At 28.4% G+C, this 21,232-nt stretch overlaps 1 protein-coding gene across 1 annotated transcript in view; it reads right to left on the bottom strand.

Annotated features, from left to right (window-relative positions):
• The window catches only part of LOC107442083 (filamin-A), a 71,346-nt gene extending 50,594 nt beyond the window's left edge, over positions 1–20,752 (bottom strand). The window contains exon 1 of the mRNA XM_071178476.2: positions 20,526–20,752. Coding sequence (XP_071034577.2) covers positions 20,526–20,580 — 55 coding nt within the window. The 5' untranslated portion in view covers positions 20,581–20,752. The remainder of the gene's footprint in view (positions 1–20,525) is intronic.
• Positions 20,753–21,232: the final 480 nt, after the last annotated feature.

The following is a 21,232-nucleotide window of genomic DNA, read 5'->3' as shown; positions in this document are numbered from 1 at the left end:
TTACGGTATAATTTAAGTAGCTAGACAGACGTCTGTGGATTCGAGCAAATGATTCTTAATGTAGACAGGTTTCATATGGTTACTAAAATATTCTAATTGTTTACTGATTTCGTAAGAAGATATTTATCGGGATATTAGATATTTAAAAGAAACAATCTTTACATCTCAATGATAAAATGACATTTTCACCTTTATTGTCGAGTTCGCCCTTTTTTTTTTGACTTTGTATAATGTCCCATTCACAACTCGAAGACGTCATTTAAAAAAGATAATACAAATAAGAAAATACAGATAAGATGCATACAAAACAAATAAATAAATATATAAAATTAAAAAAAAATGTTACGTTTTCAAACTATTAAAACGCTTTTAATAGTGTTTTGACATCAAATTTCGAATAAAAATTAGTCTTCTAAGACGATGACAATTTGCCCATGCACACCAAATAAATAATAATTGGACAAAAACGGTGAATTTTTCTTCTTAACCATGAAGCCCTTTTCTTAATTTTGTTTTATGCTATTTTTTGCATTTTCAAAAATAATTTTTAAAATCTACTAAAGCTATTTGTTAAATCCATGTAAAAAAGTCCATAATAAAAAGTAAAATTTGAATTCTAAGAAATTAACTAGATTCGGAAATTTTTATTCCTCACATAAACTTGCGATATTACGGCACTTAAAAGTTTTTCTTTCTTTCTTTTCTTCCACCTTTTTTTTTAAAAAAAAAAAGAAATGAATCCAACTTAACAAACCAGGATAAGTTGAAAAATATCCAAAAAAGGAATAATATTTCTGCTGGTTTAAATATTGTTTTTCCGAAAAAAAGATGATGCCCCAAAATATATTTAGTAATCTAATTTTAAATTTAAAAAAAAACTCAAAATAAATATATTTTTCTTTCAAAAATAATATGCAACATTAATATCCTTAAAAAATATTTAAAAAAAAAATGATTGAGTCTGTTTTATATTCTATTTGAAATATTTTATTGAATTAAAGATGCGTGTCTCTCCAGTTGAGTTGAGTTTTCAAGCATATGAACAAATTAGCAATATTTTTTATATCACACACAACTTAAAAAAATACAAAAAAACCCGCTCTATTAGTTTACTGTGGAAATAAAAGATGGGAAATAAAATATATATGTGTTAATAAAAGATAATTAAATAAAAATTCAATAAAACAGAAGATCCTCAGTTTCATAATATAAAATAAATATGATCGCAGGGCTCGAAAAAACTCAGAAATTTCACCCGTCCCCGAGGACGGCTTGTCCAACAATGTACCCGTCCTCCTTTGAAACTAAGCCGTCGCTTCTAAATAAGTAAAAATATAATTTTCTCTTATTTATTACAACCATTTATGTAAATTGCACAATGAATTGGCAGTTACTGGGATTACAAATAGTAGGATTACATTATACAGTAATAAAAGAATTACTAGGTTACTAATAGTAACCTAGTATTTCTTTTATGAAATAATTTATTTCTTTTATGAAATAATTATAATGACGAAGTTCAAGATATCTGGAATGTCAATTTATCCGAGGGTACTGCGTTTTTTATATGAATCAAATATGACGTTTGCCAGTTCCACAATCAAGTCAATGATATACAGAGGTTTCTGCACAGAAATCTGAAAGGGGTTTTCTATTTAGGTAGATGTTCATAATTACGTTTTACGTTTCTTGTTCAAGATCAGTACGTAATGTGTTTTTCTGTAAGTTCATTGCTAAAAAGCCCCTTTCAACCGCTGCAGTACTACCAGACGGAGAAAACATCAATTCTAATGACAAAAATTGAAAATGTATCACGAACATCAACGGGAAAATGGCGGTCAGCGCGGACGTCGGATTCGAGAAATTCGTTGTCAGCGGGGAATTTTTGGCAGCCGAGGACGGGCGGTTTTTCGAGCCCTGTATGATGGTATTATTTTAGTGTTAAGAAATGGTTGATGATATAAAATTCTTTTTATGAGATTTTTAAATTATATAATAATTTAACATGGAGTTGTTCTCCTCAAAAAAGCACTTATTAATTATTAGTTGCTGTTATTTAACTTGAAACTTGCAGTATTTTTTAAAAAATTTCATTGAACTTATTTAAAAAACTGAACTTGAACTTTTTAAAACTTTTTCGTTTAAAAACCAGCAAGGAAGTGAAGAAAAGTTTTGAAAATGATAACTAGGTTTTACGACAAATTCTTTATCCTAGCTAAGCAGACATAAAATTAATATTATTCCAAATAAATGCAAATATGAATGTTTATCTCTTTAAATTTGAAATGAGGTAGGGCTGATACAATAAAGCAGACTGCTTGATTTTTGTAATCGAGTAAATAGATATTCAACTGTTATGAGTTAATCTGCTCTGAGAAATATGAAAGTTTGCTGGAAAATGTTTTGAAAGTGATTCATTATGAGAAGAAAGAAAAAGAAAAAAAGAAAAAGGAGAAAAAAGGAAGCCTTCCACTCTGACACATCACAAATTTACAAAGTGTCAGCAGAATTGATGTCAACAATGTTTTGTCAGGAAAGCATTGTCAGTAACACGGTCTACAATGTATTAAATAATTCATTGTTGAAGGTATGCCAAATCTTTTGTTATCTAACTCTCAACAACGCAATAAAAAAAATAAAAGATTTAAAGGCTCTTAAATGAACATTTTTGAGTCTTATTACCTTAAAAATTAATAAACCAAATTGAAGCACTAAATTTACATGAATGTTTTTAATTTAATTACAACAATCACAGATATTTTTATGGTAATATGAATTTTTTTTATTTTATTCTTTTAGTCGTAATTATTTTAAGCTGTTTGCAATAAATGTTTGCAAAACTTTTAATGCCAAAATACTCAACGACTTTATTAACAAATGCTCAATTAAATTGAATTACTATTCTTCTGCGCCTGCATCATACAAGACCCATTGTCATTGCAATTAGCATAAGAGAGTTTAGGATAATCGAATTCTTCATGCATTTTTAATTATCCTAAAAGTATATATGCAAATTCTTACAAGTTTCAAAATTAATACACTGAATAGAAAATAATGGAGACTTTTCCAATTTTACTGGTGCACTGCATAATGACGGTGACATTTACAAAAGCCAATGACAAACTATTTGAGTGTGATTTTATAAACAATTACGAACGTTAGAATAATATGAGTAACTATACCTAGTTTTATCTTTGACGAAAATAAACTTTATGTTAAAATTTTATTTTTCTTATTATCCCGTTCTCTAATTTAACTGAGTCATACTTTTATTATTATATTACCACTTTATTCACTTTATTCATAAAATTAATTATTATTTTAACATTTAAAATCTTATCTATTATCTTTTGATTAAATTATCCAGAGTAATAATTTAATTATTTGAATGAAATTAAGTGTCAAACTTTCAGTCACATTTCCTTCACCTAGTGTGAAATACTTAGCAAAGTAATACATTTAAAATTAATATTTAAAATTAAAATTAACTTTCAAAATCTTATCTGTTAGCTATCGTTACACTGGCAACTATCCGAAGTAACAATTTAATTATTTGAATGAAATTAAGTGTCAAACTTTCAGTCACATTTCCTTCACCCAGTGTGAAATACTTAGCAAAGTAATACATTTAAAATTAATATTTAAAATTAAAATTAACTTTCAAAATCTTATCTGTTAGCTATCGTTACACTGGCAACTATCCGAAGTAACAATTTAATTATTTGAATGAAATTAAGTGTCAAACTTTCAGTCACACTTCATTCACCCAGTGTGAAATACTTAGCAAAGTAATACATTTAAAACTAATATTTAAAATTAAAATTAACTTTCAAAATCTTATCTGTTAGCTATCGTTACACTGGCAACTATCCGAAGTAACAATTTAATTATTTGAATGAAATTAAGTGTCAAACTTTCAGTCACATTTCCTTCACCCAGTGTGAAATACTTAGCAAAGTAATACATTTAAAATTAATATTTAAAATTAAAATTAACTTTCAAAATCTTATCTGTTAGCTATCGTTACACTGGCAACTATCCGAAGTAATAATTTAATTATTTGAATGAAATTAAGTGTCAAACTTTCAGTCACACTTCATTCACCCAGTGTGAAATACTTAGCAAAGTAATACATTTAAAACTAATATTTAAAATTAAAATTAACTTTCAAAATCTTATCTGTTAGCTATCGTTACACTGGCAACTATCCGAAGTAACAATTTAATTATTTGAATGAAATTAAGTGTCAAACTTTCAGTCACACTTCATTCACCCAGTGTGAAATACTTAGCAAAGTAATACATTTAAAACTAATATTTAAAATTAAAATTAACTTTCAAAATCTTATCTGTTAGCTATCGTTACACTGGCAACTATCCGAAGTAACAATTTAATTATTTGAATGAAATTAAGTGTCAAACTCCCAGTCATATTTCATTTGCCCAGTTTGAAATACATAGCGAAGTAATAAATCATTTTCAAATGCTGCCCTAAAATTAATTCAAGGACATTTTCATTCGCACTCTTGGACTGGCTCCATCTGTTTTAGAAAATAAAAAAAATAAAGTTGTTTATGCTAACATACATTCGAATAAAGAAATTTTTGGCAAAAATCGGTTCTAATGTTTAAATTTAGCATCATAAAAATAAGCAACATTGTCCAACATTTTTATCCGTAGCTAAACTTGTCCTTTGGAGCCACCATCTTGACGTGTATGACACAGTATTTTATAAAATTTGTCTAGAACGTTGACCTTCATTAGTCACCGAGAGCCAGTGAATAATTATAAACAAATATGAATAATGAATCTGGGAGTAAGATCTCATATTTTAACTATTCTTTTTTTTTTCTTTCCAAAATTTACAAAGTCAGTGTTAGATACTTTTGTAACACTGACGTGCGTTATTATTCTGCAATATAAATGTCATTCAGATAGAATGATAGCATAATGACATTGCTGAGATATAAGTAGATAGACACTTAATCCAAAAACACTATTCTACATAGTATTCTTTCAATTGCTGCTATATTTTAAGAAAACTATTAATATAAAAATTATTCCATGATTTCTTACAGGAAATTTGAACTTTTCACTGTTGGAAATTTCGGAGCAAATTAAATCATATTATCTTCTTGATTTTTTGCAACTACTTGTATGGTAATGACATTTTTGGTAAAAGAATCATAATTATGGTAATAAAACTAAAATACACGGCATTTATACCATTCATTTAGTACTTTTTTCATTTGCATGGTTATAGTTAATCGGTTATTTTATTATAGTTCTTATTATAAATTTATAATTAAAAATTATAGTTCTTATTACTCCAAAATTATAGTTCTTATTACTACAAATTCGGTAAAAATGCAAAACTGAAAAATAAATTTAACCAAATAAAAGTTTTTTTTTTATCTGTAAGGTATCACATTAAAAATACCAAATTTTCTGACATTTACAACCAAATAGTATGGAAATCAAGCCTTATTTTATTGCTTATTTTACTAAAAGCCATTACTAAAATGCTTGGGTAAAAATTATCGCGCTTTTTGTGTTCCCATAGAGCCAGAAACATGGTAAACTTTACCATATGCTGGTAGATTTAACCATATTTTTTTCTCTCAGCGCAATATGGCGTTAAGTTGATCCAGGTTCTCGGACTCCTTTAACTTTATTTAACACGATACTTTGGTTCAATTTGGACGAAAACATAGTTCAATTTAATATTTCTATTATTCATTCACCTTAACTTATTTCATTCGATTTAATTAATTGGTTTTATTAAGGTTCCAAGATACTTACATCATATCACGATTGTTTTTATCACATCAACGTTGAATCAATTTTTTGGAGAGTGTACAGACTAATTGATGAATATTTATTTCATAAATTTAATTATATACTATCGAAGTTAAGAGATAATGTTTTTGGAAATTTCGAAAATTAAACTATAACACTGTAAAGCACGAAACATTTGTATAGAAAGAAATGTAAGTTGCGAATTAATTCAGCTCTATTAAACAACATGATAAAATATGTCTTCAGAATAGAAAATTAATCATATTTGTGGTAAATCAATAATTTAAGTGAATCGAATATTTTTTTTAACATATTGCCATTTTATAAATATAATAATTTTAGCGTCTACAATTAATTTTATCTTCGCAATAAGATTGTTTTTTTCACAATTTTTTTTTTAATTCATAAACATAGCCCTTATCATTTTGTTAAAAAGCGAATAAGTTTCCAATTAGTTTTTCTCGTAATAAAAAATAAGTTTGTGAAATTAAACTACTTAATTTAATGAAATAACATTGATCTTATTAATTATTAATGTTTGCGACTTACTATATAATACTATTATTATCATTATTAAACATTTTTATTGCAATTCACTTAACATGTAAAATAAAAAGAAAAAAATAATACTTTTAATTTAGCATATATTTAATAATTGATTTTCTATTTTGGTTAACTTGGATCTCTATTTTTAGGTAAACTAAAATCGTAGTAAAAATAATATTTGAATTAATTGTTTGGAAAATAACGATTCTTTTGAATGCACACAGAAAGCGACATCTAATAATATAGTTTCTGACTTATACTTGTCACCTATTGAGGAAGTGTTGACTGAAATAATGACAACTGTACGAAGATGGATACTAATTGCAAATCAGACAATGCATTTAGTTACACGCGGTCCCAGACAGTTTAATGTTGATAAAATGCCAGAAATTTTTTATTGTCTAACTTTCAACAAAGCAGTGAAGAAATCTTTTTTCTTTTAAATGTAATTAAAAAATTCATAGTATGAAAACAAAGTGCAGTATTGCATATGCTTTTATTTTCAGATTAAGAGAATAATTGTGGAATGCACTAAGTTTTAACTGCACCACTTAAATTTATGTTTGTTTCTTTTAAAATCTTGAATTGAAAATTTTTGCTTTCAGATTTATACATATATGTATATAATGCATTAATATAAGTCTATTAACTAGATATCAAATTTTAATTAATTCATGTTTTTGGTAAAAAAAATGTAAGAAATGAATACACACTACATGTTAAATATTAATGAAACTGTTTGAACATTTTATAGGAACATACGTATAAAAATTTAAAAAGATAAGGATTTCTTTAATGTTTTCTATTTCCCGGAACAAAATTACTTTGTTGAAATTAACGAAACTGTACTAAAATGCAAATCTTAAACCTAGAATATTTTTACTATCACACAGTATCACATATATTTTACTATCTTATACTATCACATTCTTAGGAAAATAATTCTTAAATATAATGCAATTAAAGATTGAGTATCAGTACTTTTTAAAAATACATGCCAAAAATAAGCTCAAAATAAAAATGCAAAGTTTTTTCTCCATTTCTTGAAATAATGAGTATTTTATCAATTTATCTAAAATTAAAAAGAGGCATCAATTTCACATTCAGTACTAACATTTATATAAATAATTATTATAGTTTATCATTTTAAGAGAAACATTTCTTTTAGATAAAAATAAGAATTGAATAGGAAACAAAAAAATAAGTGATAAATGTTTGGGCGTGAAAATTTGTGACTGTTATTTTATTTACGAATTTCATGATGTTCCATTAAAGTTTTATTAGTTATACTTATTTTAACTTTGCGCGTAAAGAATATGTGCAAAAAATGGTAACAGAATTTTTGTAAATACAATATTTTTTTCCTAAACAATAATTATAAAATTTAAGTAATTTTATCATCATAACGTTTATTTACCAAGAAAATTTCGGACTGATTTGGAAGTTGGCGAACTATAAATTTAGGTTAGTATTAATTAATAATTTTATTCGCAATGTTACATTATTAGTTAAAATAAAATTTTCTTTTAGCATTTGATAATATTTGTTAATATTTAGCCAATAAAATAAATTAAGCAATTTAGGAAGACTGAATAGCTTGCTTAGAACCTTTTAAAATAAATAAAAGAGCTCTCAGTTCCAAAATGAAAGGAAAAGTATTAATTAAATATTATATGAAGAAAGGAAGATTATGTAGCAGATGCAGATTGAAGTTATTCTCGCCATATTTAAGCAGTCCCAATTTTCTTATAATTGCTGGAATAATATTACAATGCCCCAACCCTTAAAAGTATTAGTCGCTTATGCTAATAACGGTTTAAAAAAATTCTGATTCCCGAAAATGGAGTCGTAGGGGAACAGTAAAATGGTTCTGAGAAGAGTTAAGTTTGGAGTACTATTAAAAAATGCCTCGGGATTAAGAGTTCGTGAAAATGAAGTGTTTTCTAAGCCATTTCACACTGACTTAAGTTACTTTTGGAAACAATTTTATGAAATACGGCTGTAGTGTAAAGTTTATTATTATTGAATTTAAAGACAAGACATAATGATAGTTTCTAATTGAAAAAAGATGAAAATAATTCACTTAAATGAAATTATAGCTTCTGACTAATAGATTCATAAGTTACATTTTACACGGAGAAAAAAATAATGCAATGTGACCGTGGTCTATGCTAATAACTTTTCTGATAAAAAAGCAGCATAATTCTGGTAATAAAAACCAAAATATACGGCCTTTAAGCCATTTATTTGGTAATTTTTCCGATCTTATGGCAACATTTTACCGGATATGCTAGTTTTAAAATTATAGTCTTATTATCAAATATTTAGAAAGATGTACGAAACTGAAAAGTAAATTTGACCAAATAATAATCTAATTGTAATCTAGGATAATCATTTGTATTAAGTTTCTTCTTCGGATGTGCTAGTTCTTTCGCTATTTTTATTTTATTTATTTTAGGTAATATTAAATTAAAAATAATAATTGTCTTAAAATAGTTCATAAAGGTAAACGAACTATTAAGTTACATTCCATTCAAAGGCTGACGACTTCTTAAAGTTTGGTTCTGGTCCCATCTAATTTTGAATGTTTTTTCTTATCCTAGTCCATGAGTGTCAGTAAAAGTATTTTATATCCCAAAGTTGGGGATCCACTCAGAACATAATTATACATTTAGAACACATTAACAATAATATTTATAACACAAAACTCATAATTATTTAAAAACTATCAATAAATATTGAAATTATCTTATTATCAATAGATTAATTAAGACTTTAACTTATATACGTGTGAAAAATCAGTTTCACTTCCTAATACTCATAGCTCTTATCTCAATGCTTATTTCTCTTAATAAATTTCTGAAAGAATTATTTTCCCAATATTTACGTGCAATTATAAAATTTTTATTTTTTGAATAATATACAGTATTTCTGTTCTCTGAAAGAAATGTGGAAAACCTAAGTCAAATATCCTCTTTCCTGGTGGTTTTTAAGACGCCGTCTTACTATTGTAGTCATTCAGGTTTATACTTTGTCATTGAGCCAAGGAGAGAAAGGTTACTCTAAACTTGGATCTAAAATGCTGTTGAAAGGAGCAAAAATGTGACGCAATAAAATTTTTTGAGAAAACCTGACGACGGCAGATCTGTCTTGAACTGGCTTAAAACAAATTAAGCAGATGATTTGAAAGCTAAATGAGGTTCACATCAAAACTACAAAAAAATAAACAAGTGGAAGGAGTGGATCATCGTGTCTAGATCAAGTTGTCGAGATTTATTGCTGGGCTGGATTATAGTTTCAGTCCCGTTTGTTTATTGATTTGTTGCCATTAAGGCAAACACTATTTTATCATCTGTAACAAATAGCTCATTTGAGTTGGATTCAAAACTGTAATGTTGCGTCCAAAACGTAATGTTACGTTAGCATTGCAGTTTTGGATTCAACTAAAGAACATCTGTTTCTAGAGAACATCAACTAGAGAACATCTGTTCGAACATCTGTAGCGCAGGGGCGTATATATGGGGGGTGCCGAGGGGGCCAGGGCCCCTCCCGAAATCCGAAGGAAAAAAATTATATATTTACACGTAAAGTTAGTTAATGTTCGGATGGCTTTGCTAGCAAATAGTTTCCGAAAAAAAGTATAGATGGCGCTAAGAGTATCGTAAATCTAAAATGAAGGCGTACAATGAAGGCGTGGCCTATTTTGAAGACCCAATCGAGATTTTGAATAGGTTCCTTTTCGAAGATTTTAGACTGTTCCAGAAATCAAAGCTTCTCGAATTTATGCGCTCTAACTCAATCTATATAAGCGGGAAACATTTGTTGTTAAGTCAATTGCATTCATAATTAAGAGACAAGCTTCTATTATAAATTTTTTTGCAAAAAAACAGATTGTAAATAAGTCTATTAGCGACAGTACTGAAGTTGGCTGTGCTACTAAGAATGTTTCTTCTGGTTTCGAAGGTATTGGTACGGTTGATCCACATCCAGCCCCACTTACAGAGGACTTCAACCAGGTAAAAAGAAATATCTATGATATTGGAAACTATTGTCAAAACGATTCCGTTCGTTCGTTAACAAATGAAGAAAAAATTTCGCTTGTAGAAAATGTTTGGAAACCACAACCTGCATACAAATTTCCTTCTAATTCCAGATGTTCTACTTCAACCCATACTAGAACTTTTCAAATGAAATGGTTAGAAGAATTTGAGTGGTTAGCTTATTCTGAAGAAAAATCCGGATCTTTTTGTAAATATTGCGTAATATTTTCACCTTCCAATACTGTAGGAAAAGGAGATCATCAAGTAACAGGGGTATTAGTAACACGGGCATTTAATAATTTGAAAAAAGCCAAGGAAATATTTCGTAAACATGAAAATTGCACTTATCATAAAACATCAGTTTTGATTGCTGAAGACACAAAATCCATTGTAAAAAATAAAGCTGACAGTGTTATCAATCAAGTCAATTCTCAAAGAAAATTGGATGTTGAAAAAAACAGAAAAAGATTGATTCCTATTATACAAACTATAAGATTTTGTGGAAGGCAACAAATAGCAGTGAGAGGTCATCGTGATGGTGGACGAATAGGCCTAGAAGAACCCGAAAAAAATGACGGAAATTTTCGATCATTGCTGAGATACCGAGCTAACAGTGGAGATAAAGACCTTAAAGATCAATTAATGAACAGTGGTGGGAAGAGTATGTACACCAGTTCTTTTATACAAAACGAAATCATTGACACGTTTGGTCATTTAATCCAATCTCAAATTGTGACAAATGTCAGGAAGTCTATTTTTTATTCCATTTTAGCAGATGAAACCACTGACATTAGCCAAGTAGAGTAGTTTTCTCTTTGCGTACGGTATGTTGAAGACCAATCATACGAAATTAGAGAAGATTTTTTAACTTTCGTCCCCGTTCATGACGTTACTGGTGCAGGCTTAGCTAACACAGTGTTGGAGACCTTGTCAAGTTTAGGATTTGACTTAAAGAAAATGAGAGGTCAAGGATACGACGGTGCTTCCGCGATGAGAGGGCAATTCAGAGGGGTACAAGCTTTTATCAGAGAAAAACTTCCACTGGCCTTGTAAACACATTGTTCATCACATAGTCTAAATTTGTGTTTGTCAGATGCAAGTAACATCCCTTCTATAAGAAATTGCATGGGCGTTATCAAAGAAGTCTGCGGATTTTTCCACAAGTCAGCCAAAAGAACTGAAATACTGAAATCGACGATATCTGACTGCTGTCCTGAACAGAAAAAAAAGAAACTTATTTCACTCTGTGAAACACGATGGGTGGATAGGCACGACTCTGTGTTTTTGTTTAAAGATATTTTAGAACCAATCATTCTCTCTCTTTTGAAAATAGAAGAAGAATCAAGTGACTCAGCACCTAAGGCACATGCTCTAGGTAGTTCTATCAGTCAATTTCTTGTCAATCTTTTTCTTTTGAGCCGCATGCTGTCAACTACACATAACTTATCCGAGACGCTTCAAAAAAGAAACATAGATCTTTCTCAAGCCATATCAAATGTTACAAGCGTCTTAGATCTGCTATCGAAGCAAAGGGCAAATGCTGAAGACAACTTTAAAACCCTGTATGTTGAAGTAAAGGAATTTGCTGAAAAACTCGACATTAAAGAAGAGATTCCAAGAATTTGTCGTCTTCAAACAGCCCGCAACAACGTCCCTTACAGCTCAAAGGAAGAGTACTATCGACGAATTGTTTATGTACCTTACCTTGACGATTTTTGTAATTCCCTAAAGGAACGCTTTCAATCTCACAAGGAAACAGTTGCATCCTTACAACACATACTTCCAGAATTTTGTATAAAAACAGATTTCAGTTCTCTGGAAGCTGCTTTCAATTTCTACGAAGACGATTTGTCCCATAAAGAGATCGTGAAAAGTGAATTCATGTTATGGAGAGAAAAGTGGAGTCGGGATAAATCTGAAGATCTTCCCAAAACAGCAATTTGTTGTTTAGAAAAATGTGACAAGACTTTCTTCCCTAACATTTATATTCTTTTAAAATTACTAGTAGTTCTACCTGTTTCTGTTGCGACTGTGGAAAGAAGCTTCTCAAGTTTAAGAAGACTGAAGTCTTACTTAAGAAACACCACTTCGGAAAATAGACTTAATGGACTTGTATTACTTTCCATCCATAGAGACGTTAAAATAAGCGATGAAGAAGTACTTGATAAGTTTGCAAGTGTACCAAGAAATCTGAACTTTGTTTTGTAAATTTTACTTAAAAAGACAAACTTCTTATATATAAATATATATATATATATGTATGTACAGTCATCAATCCAAATAAAATCAATTGTTACGTTCAATTTTGTTTACTCATAGTTTATAAACTGAAAGCATAAAAAAATGATAACGAGATTGTTTAGTTCCAACACTTAGTTTTTTTTAAACTAAAAATAAAATTTAATATTGGGCCCCCTCCAAAATTTTAACTTATATTCGCCACTGCTGTAGCGTAGGGGTAACTTGTATATTGCCAGTAGGGGAAACTTGTCTTCGATGATGCATATTGTAAAAGCACATAATATGCTTGTCGGTCCTCTAATAAGTAATAAGTAATAACTTTTCAAGTAAACAGATGTTTGACTTCCTCGAGCTTATGTCAATGGTCTCCCTCCTTATTTTACCCACCGTCAGATTTAGTTCCTAACATTAATTTCGTTTTCTTTAGTACGTACCGTCATATAAGTTTGGCGCAGTTTGATCGATTCCGTCTTTTGTCCTAGAAAATTTTATCTTCAGGCTAATCCACTGCTAGCCTGACAAATGTAGGATTCAAACCTTTAGTTGAAAACAGTTAAAATTATAAATTAGTTTCCTTCTATTAAACAATGTTCTTGTCTTTTTATTAGATTCTAAATTTTAAAATAAAACTTTTTTAGTGAGCTTTTAGCAGCTTTTTAGTAAGCTTTTAGCACAAGCTTTTAGCAGCTTTTTAGTAAGATTTTAGCATAAGTACTTTTGAGATGTGTAATAATCTTTCCAAAAAGGAAAACTGTTTTAATAGGGAGAAAATTTAAATATAAAACGGGATTAACTCGTAAATATCATTATGAAATTTATAAAAACTTCTTTTTTTCAACCTTCGTTTATTTTCCCTTTTTTATGCATAAAATTTTCAAATTTGAGATTATTTTTCAGAAGGAAGAAGTTGGAACGCATATAAATGAGAAAGATACATTGCTTTTTTGAGTTGATGCATTTATGGGGAAAAAAAGTTTCGCCTGTTTCAAGTAACGCTCTCTCAAAACTTCTTTTTTTTTTTTGTAATACTTGCAAACACGACAGTTTTAATTTTCAATAGATTCGACGCAATTTAAAAGAGTCTATATGGGAGTCTATGACGCCCGGTGGCTGAGTGGTAACGCTTCGCGCTCCCGTGCCACAAGTCCTCGGGCCGGGCGAGGTTGACTCAGCTTTTCATCCCTTCAGTGGGTCTATAAATGTGTACCAAGCATGCTTGGGAACTAAACACTGGGGGTTCCGCGTTCGGCTGACCACCTGACCGGAACATCTGCTCCTACACCCCAGAGCCCAAGGTCAAGAAAACTGAAATGGGCACAGTAGGCCTTGGCCCTCTATGGGCTGTCTCACCACTGAGTTTAGTTTTAATTTAGTTATATAGGAGTCTATAGAGAAACTATATCAGGAGATTGGTAATTTTAATTTAACGTTTTGCTTTTTTTTCGTTTTAGCTTAACATATAATCGAACTGAATTTATGTCATATTGCGGTGACTATGTACAAAGCTTTCTATCGCTCCCTAAATAGGGGTGTAAGACTATGGTGGTTAGAAGTATCATACTACTATCCTGGTGCTCATTGGTTCTAATCTAGCCGGCAGCCTACGAACATCGCTTTCCCGCATTTCTCCATTCATGTCACTTTTGAGACTATGCATTTTGCTTAAAAAAGAGTATATATTGTTTAAAATTTGAATACACGGGTTTTTTAAGCTCGACTATAATTGTTTTGAAGGTATTTTGACACGTTTTTGCTCAATTTTGAGAAACTCTTTTTTAAATTTTTTTTGAGAAACTTTTTTTGTATTTTATCATTCATTTTCGTTATATTTTTTGTGAAAATAGTAACTAACAATCGTGACAAAATTGAAGGCTTAAAACTAAAAGTGTTCTTACTAAGTAGTTTTGTAATATTGACTCATTTGGAAACAATTTGTAATAAACATATTGAAACACTTTCTCACAATCATTAAATGGTAACATTTGGTGTTTGAAAAATTATATTTAGTTTTGTGTGATATTTTATGTAAAATTGTGTACAGTCAGCATATATGTACTATTAGAAAAATTATCATTAACTCAGAAATTGAAATAAAAAAGAGATGCTGGAGATTAAAAGTTTTCACTATTGCTAAATACTTTATTTGTCAAGAAAAAATTTAACGGAAAATTAAACAAGAATATAATAGAGTTCCTGCTATCTAACTCTTAGTTAAAGAGTTTTGACAATGGTTTCAAAAATGTTCTAAATATTGGGTTGCGAAAGAGAAAGATAGTGGAATGGTTACGACTAATAGTTGCGACACTTCTTTACAGTCTCTTTCACTTTTTCCGTTTTGGGAGCTTTTAGCTTTCACAGTGATTTTTATTAAGTTTTGAATTTAATTTTTCTTGTAATTTTTAAGTCAAAGATATGATAAAAAGAAAACTAAAATGTATAGCTTTTTAATAAAAAGAGTAAATTATTGATAACTTCACAAAAATTAAATTGGTACAAGTTTCATTCTTTATTTTGTTATTAACATATTTTTTATCTCTTAAATAAATATTTTTATTTTAATATAAATAACATTTTTATTTTATTATTTATTTTGTTAACTTAATGGAATCTTGATATCTTTGCGATGGAATCTCGATGGAATGTCTGCGGTGATGGAATCTTGCAGTCAAAATTTGGATTGCACTCAAGACAGTATTAAAGCCCTGTGCTCGATGTCAATGCAAGATTCAATAATTTTTCGGTCGCTACAAGCACAAATTTTCTGTTAATCAAAATTTTCCGACAGCTTTAAGACTGGCTACAGCACTCAAATTTAAATTGAATTTAAATGCTACAAGGGTATTTGCAATCATTTCACGACTGTTAACGGAAGAATTTATCATGAAAATATTGCCAAAGGAAACTTATCTTGTGTCAAATTTTTGACTAATTTCTGATTAACTAGAGTGATCACGTCATAAGAGCCCCTTCGCGCCTGCCGACAATGTGAGTTTAAATCATTTTCAAAACAATCAGAACCAATCACCATGTTATCGCAAAGTTAACTGATTGCTGGTAAAACTTTTGTCCTCTTTCTAAGAAACTGGAGTGTTCGAACCTGATCTAGATAACCGGATCTGATGAACAAATGAATAATAATTATTTCCTGATATTCTTTACAATAAATTTATAGTCAATCAAAATTTCAATTACTGTCCGATTAGGTAGAGGGCCTACATTTTAAATGGAGCTCTGCACTAGATGACATCTGAAGTTTTCAACGTTTTCTGGTCACTACATGATTTAGAATCATAACATAAAAGAAAGGGAATTTATCTTTAATCTGAATTTCAACTATTTTCTAACTAGATAAAGTGTTCTTATATGAACTGAACACTGTTAGATGGAAATAATTGTTTAAATTTTTTTTGACCTACCTAAGCATAATTTAGATCATCAAGTGAATTTCATCAACAATCTCAATATCGACCATTTCTGGACTACCTAGAGTGCTTAAATTTCTACAGGAATTCTGTGTCTGATGACAATAAGCAAATAATTTTTTTAATAGTTCAAGCTAAATTTATTAACAAACTAAGAATTTCTTATACATTCCGACTTTATATAAAAGGTATAAAACTAAGAGTGGAAAATGAGAAAATAATTCCATTTTTGTCATACGAAAAACACAAAGAGTATAGTTTTTGTAATAAACTTCTACCACCACCAAACATCTCCTTTTTGTCTTTTGAAAGTGATGCGCTTTACTTTTTTTTTCTGATAAAAATCAAATTATTTTCGTACTTTTTTTTTATCCATTTAAAGAGTTTTATTTAATTTTCTCATAATTAGTCATTATATCCCAATTTATATTTGAAATTGTGACCAACTTTTACAGAAATTCAAATTTTTTTGTACTTATTGAACCTTTCAATTAAATAATTGTATCATTAAATCTTAAAAAAAAAATGAAATTTAAGTAAAGAGAAAATGATTAGCAAAAACATTTTAGTTTTTGAATAATAATGAAAAATATATATAATATATATAAAAATAACGAAAATTATACATAAAAATAATGAAATATATATGTAATAATAATGAAAAATAATACACTATTCAAGAAATTCTAAAAACAACACACAATAAAATGCGAAGTGATTTAAAAGATCTCCATCTTAACTTCATGGAATAAAAGCTTACTAAATCTATTTATTTTCAGTATAAACTCAAATCAACGTAACGCACTTTTTATAATCAATAATGCATGAATAAGTTACAAAAAAACGGCGTCATTTTTTTCATACATACAAATTAAACGGTATTAAAATCAGGTATTGTATATCATCATTAAAAAACCAACTTACATTTTTATGAAAATATACAATTACCAGTAAAAGTTAATATTTCAGCAGTAAAAAATTTAAACTTAAAGAACATAACAAGACATTGATAAATAAAAACCATAAACAAAAGTAATGACAAATCACCATAATTAATTATAATTGGAAAATGAATAAATAGCAGCCATTTAAGAATTGTTGCTATGGTGTCAATATTTAGTTACGTTACGATTCGTTTTTTTTTTTTTTTTTTTTTTTTTTTTTTCACAACCAAGAGACAAGAAACTTCGCCAAAGTACAGAAAATTGTTGATGTACAAATTTAGCTCTTTAAATATAAAAATATAATTTACTTTTTAGTTTGTTTGCGAAATTTTCTCCTAAAATTAATTTTATAGAGATAAAATTAATTTCTTACTAAAAAATTAACGATTTCTTCCTTATATAATAATATAAATAAGTTGACAAAAGTGGCAAGTAGAGCAATCTTAATTTTTAAAATCTAATTATTTCACAAAATAAATGATTTTTTGACTCGTATTTGTGTATAAGAGATACTTAGAACAGTTTAGAATAGTTTTTAAAGCAAAGGAAAATAATATGTAACCGAAATTATGAGATTTCCTTAAATAAAAATACCTTGTCTTCCACTCCGTTTTAAGTCGTTGCTAATTTTTTATTTTTAAGAAATCTAAATTTTTGTTATAATTTTCAAGTGATCATAAAAGCAGCCTAATAAGTTTATCAACAAATTAAACATGAAATGAAATGTTAATTATGAAGCAAAATGTGCTTTTGATATATTTATATATTTCAAAGGAAAACAATTCAAATAATTTAGCAATAAGATTTGCATTCTCTTAAACACAAAAACTTTTTTTTTGCGATGATAGCAGGAAAAAAACTCTAAAACTTGAAAATGTCGAACTAATTTTTTTAAAATAAATGCTTTCAGAATTAACTGCGATTATACTATTAAGAAATTCATTACGTTTAACTTTTAGAAAAATGAATTTAAATGGATCGATTTTTAACATCTTCTCTAAATATAAAAGCTCAAGAATATATCAATTGATTCATTTGAAAGAGAAGTTTTTAAATTCATTGAATTGAGCAATATGGATAATGCAACCGATGAAGTTGGATTTGAAATGCAACTTCTTAAAAGCAAATTATTAATTAAGTTATTGTCCTCTAGTTTTTTAAACAAAATTAATCTGTTTTATATTAAAAGTGATTTGCTCTAATGATTTGAAAATAAATTTTTAATTTCTTTGGTCGAGAGGGTAAGGAATTTTTTTTATTCAATTAAGGTATTTTTAGTTAACTTTAGGTTATATTTTGTTAGAAGTAAATGAGTCATTGCTTTCAATTCTTGGAATAGTGCATTTTTTATCGGAGATTCATATTTAGTATAGAATTTAACTTTATAAAGTTGAGAATATATTGACTCATTTGACAGACGCACTATTAAGTTTTCTCCTGCTACTGCTGTGTTTTAGCTATATATTAAAACTGCTATAAGTAAGTAGTCAATGCTGTCTTGTTTTGATCACTTTTAAGGAAAGCACGTTTATTTAAATCTATTCGTTTTTAAGTCAAAAACTAGAAATATATATCAATTTCTTCATTCGATAATGTTGGTTTTAATTTTGGAACAATAAATACGGTTTAATTATATTAAACAAGTGTTGAATGAGTTATTAATTTCAACTTTTTAGAAATGTATGTTAAATCTTCTCCATATTCAATATTTGTTCTAACTTAGATAGTTAGAAAATTCATCGATTTTTTTGTTGTTCGTTGTTTTTATATTTTTCTAATGCAGCGAATGCGATCTAATTATCTTAATTTATGCCGCTTTAGAAGTAAACGTATTATTGCTTTTTATTTCCTTTTTACAAAATTCTGTTAAACCTAATCATAATCAATACTTATACTAACTTAAATAAGGAAAAGTACTTATTGCTGCAATGTATAAAGTTGGTTTACTTAGTTTTACTGACGCAATGAATTTGATTTTAACTATAAGTTTTAAAGTATGTAAACTTTGTTGTAAATAAATAATTGTTTACCCCCTTTTTTTAAAAAAAGAAGTTCATTTCTCTTTGTCCTTGTCTTTACCTATAATATCTATCTGACTTAATTAGGTAAAAATTACAACAATCGGTTAGTTTTATATAGTTGATCTAAAGCCATTTTGGTGAAAAAAATGTGGTTTAATCATTTTAAATTATACTGAGTTATCAGCAAAAGAATAAAAGCTTTCAGCTAAAAAGTCATAATTTTGTCTTATCTGTATTTTAACTTAAGTAGATATAAACCAATTGCCTCATTTGAATAATATATTAAGTTGGTTCGTTTTAAAGTTTTAAGACACTCTGAACGCTGTGTAATTATTTAAAATTATAACATATTCGAAGTAAATGAGGAAGACTATCAACTTTTTTATAGAAAGGTACGGTTAATCTAATCATTATCCAATAAATGTTTTTAATTAAATAGCTAGAAAGTAAATCAATACAGACGTCGATTTATTTAGATATCTTAGATGTGAATTAGAAGTTTCTTTGGTGAGAATGAGTCGCTTATGACTTTTTAAAAGTTAATTAATTTCATAAGCATTAATTTTTTATTTATGTTTTGACATATTGATTCCATTTTGAATTTTTTGAGAGTTTTCTGTATTTTTAAATGATATATTACTATAAAGTATAAAGTGTAAGCATTAAATGTCCATATTTTAGAAAGATGATTTGCAGCAAAAGCAATGGTAAGCCATCACAGAAGAACAAAAAAAGCGTAAAAAGAAACAAAAATAACCGTCAGTTCTTGTTCTTATATCTTTACTTCAATCATATTAATATCATAAGTTCATATCTGTTCTAACTTAAATAGTTAGAAAAAGTATCAATTGTTTAGTTTTATAAATTTGGCATTAAGTCTTCGTGGAGCACAAAATGTGATATAATTATCTCAAATTGCATTGAGTTATCAGCAAAAAGGAACAGCTTTCACCTATTTATTAAAATACAATGTAATCTGATCTGACTTTAAAATCCATTTTAGTTTAAATAGAAAAAATATCAATTGCGTCATTTGATTAATATATTAAGTTTGGTTTTAAATTTTTAAGACACTCTGGATGCAGTTTAATTATTTTAAATTATACCATATTAGAAAAAAAATGAGGAAGACTTTAAACTTTTTTTTAGAAAGCTACGTTCAGTCTAATTATTATCGAATGCATGTTCTAACTTAAATAGTTTGAAAGCGAATCGACTTAGACGCTTTAACAGTAGATTTATTTAGATATCTTAGATGTGAATGAGTCAGTGTTTTTAAAAGTTCATTTTTTTCTTAAACATTAACTTTTTATGTTTTGGCATGTTGATTCCATTTCGAATTTTTTCTTGACAGGTTTCTGTGACCTTAAATAAAATGTCATCATAAAGTATAAAATGTAAGCTCTAAATGTCCATATTTTAGAAAGATGCTTTGTAGCAAAAGCAATGGTATGCCAGCTTTGAAAGAAAAAAAAAAGCGTTAAAGCGAACAAAAATAACCGTCATTTCCTACCGAAAACCAGATCATCGTCAAGAGAGACTTCGTCAGTGTTGCAGCGAAGCGCCATTATTCAACCACAGTGCAGAATAATCTCAACAAGCTTAGCACCTTCTGGAAAAAGGCGTCAGCTATGCCCCACACCAAACGACGAATGACGCCTTTTGCTAGTTCCCTGGTCACACGCCATTTCGCAAATAAGAAATTTTCTCTACCATTCCAACATTTTACGTCATTAATTTATTTTTCGCGCTTTTTACACATTTTAAGAATAATTTTATTTTATGTTTTTTACTCATTCCGAGTCGTTGACTGCATTAGGATATAGAGATGGCTTTTCTTTGGTTTCATATTCAATCTTGGATAAGCTAAGATCTTCAAACTTATTGGTCATTGCTTTTTTTTTAAATGTATCATTTAAATAAAATTATGTAATGTGTATATATATGATGAATTGGTATTTTCATGGATAGATTTCAAGATAATTTATTAATATAATACACGTACTCAGGTTGATGTACGAGGTTTTCAACGCAAATGTGTAAGACTTGGATTTTAGAGTTCCGTCCCTACTTGAGGAAATGATTCATACGTGAGAACTCACCTTCAAGGACAATATTTTGGATGATGGGTGTGAAAGTTTCACTTCAACATGTAAACATTGCACCACAACAACACCTCTTATTTTGGCACCTCGCAGTTTTAAATTAGATATTTATTAC

Source organism: Parasteatoda tepidariorum, chromosome 6 (assembly GCF_982258835.1).
Source record: "Parasteatoda tepidariorum strain Cologne lab strain chromosome 6, Ptep-v5.0, whole genome shotgun sequence".
Taxonomy (NCBI): domain Eukaryota; kingdom Metazoa; phylum Arthropoda; class Arachnida; order Araneae; family Theridiidae; genus Parasteatoda; species Parasteatoda tepidariorum.
The sequence above is the reverse complement of the archived record's forward strand: the minus strand, read 5'-3'. Positions and strand labels throughout refer to the sequence as shown.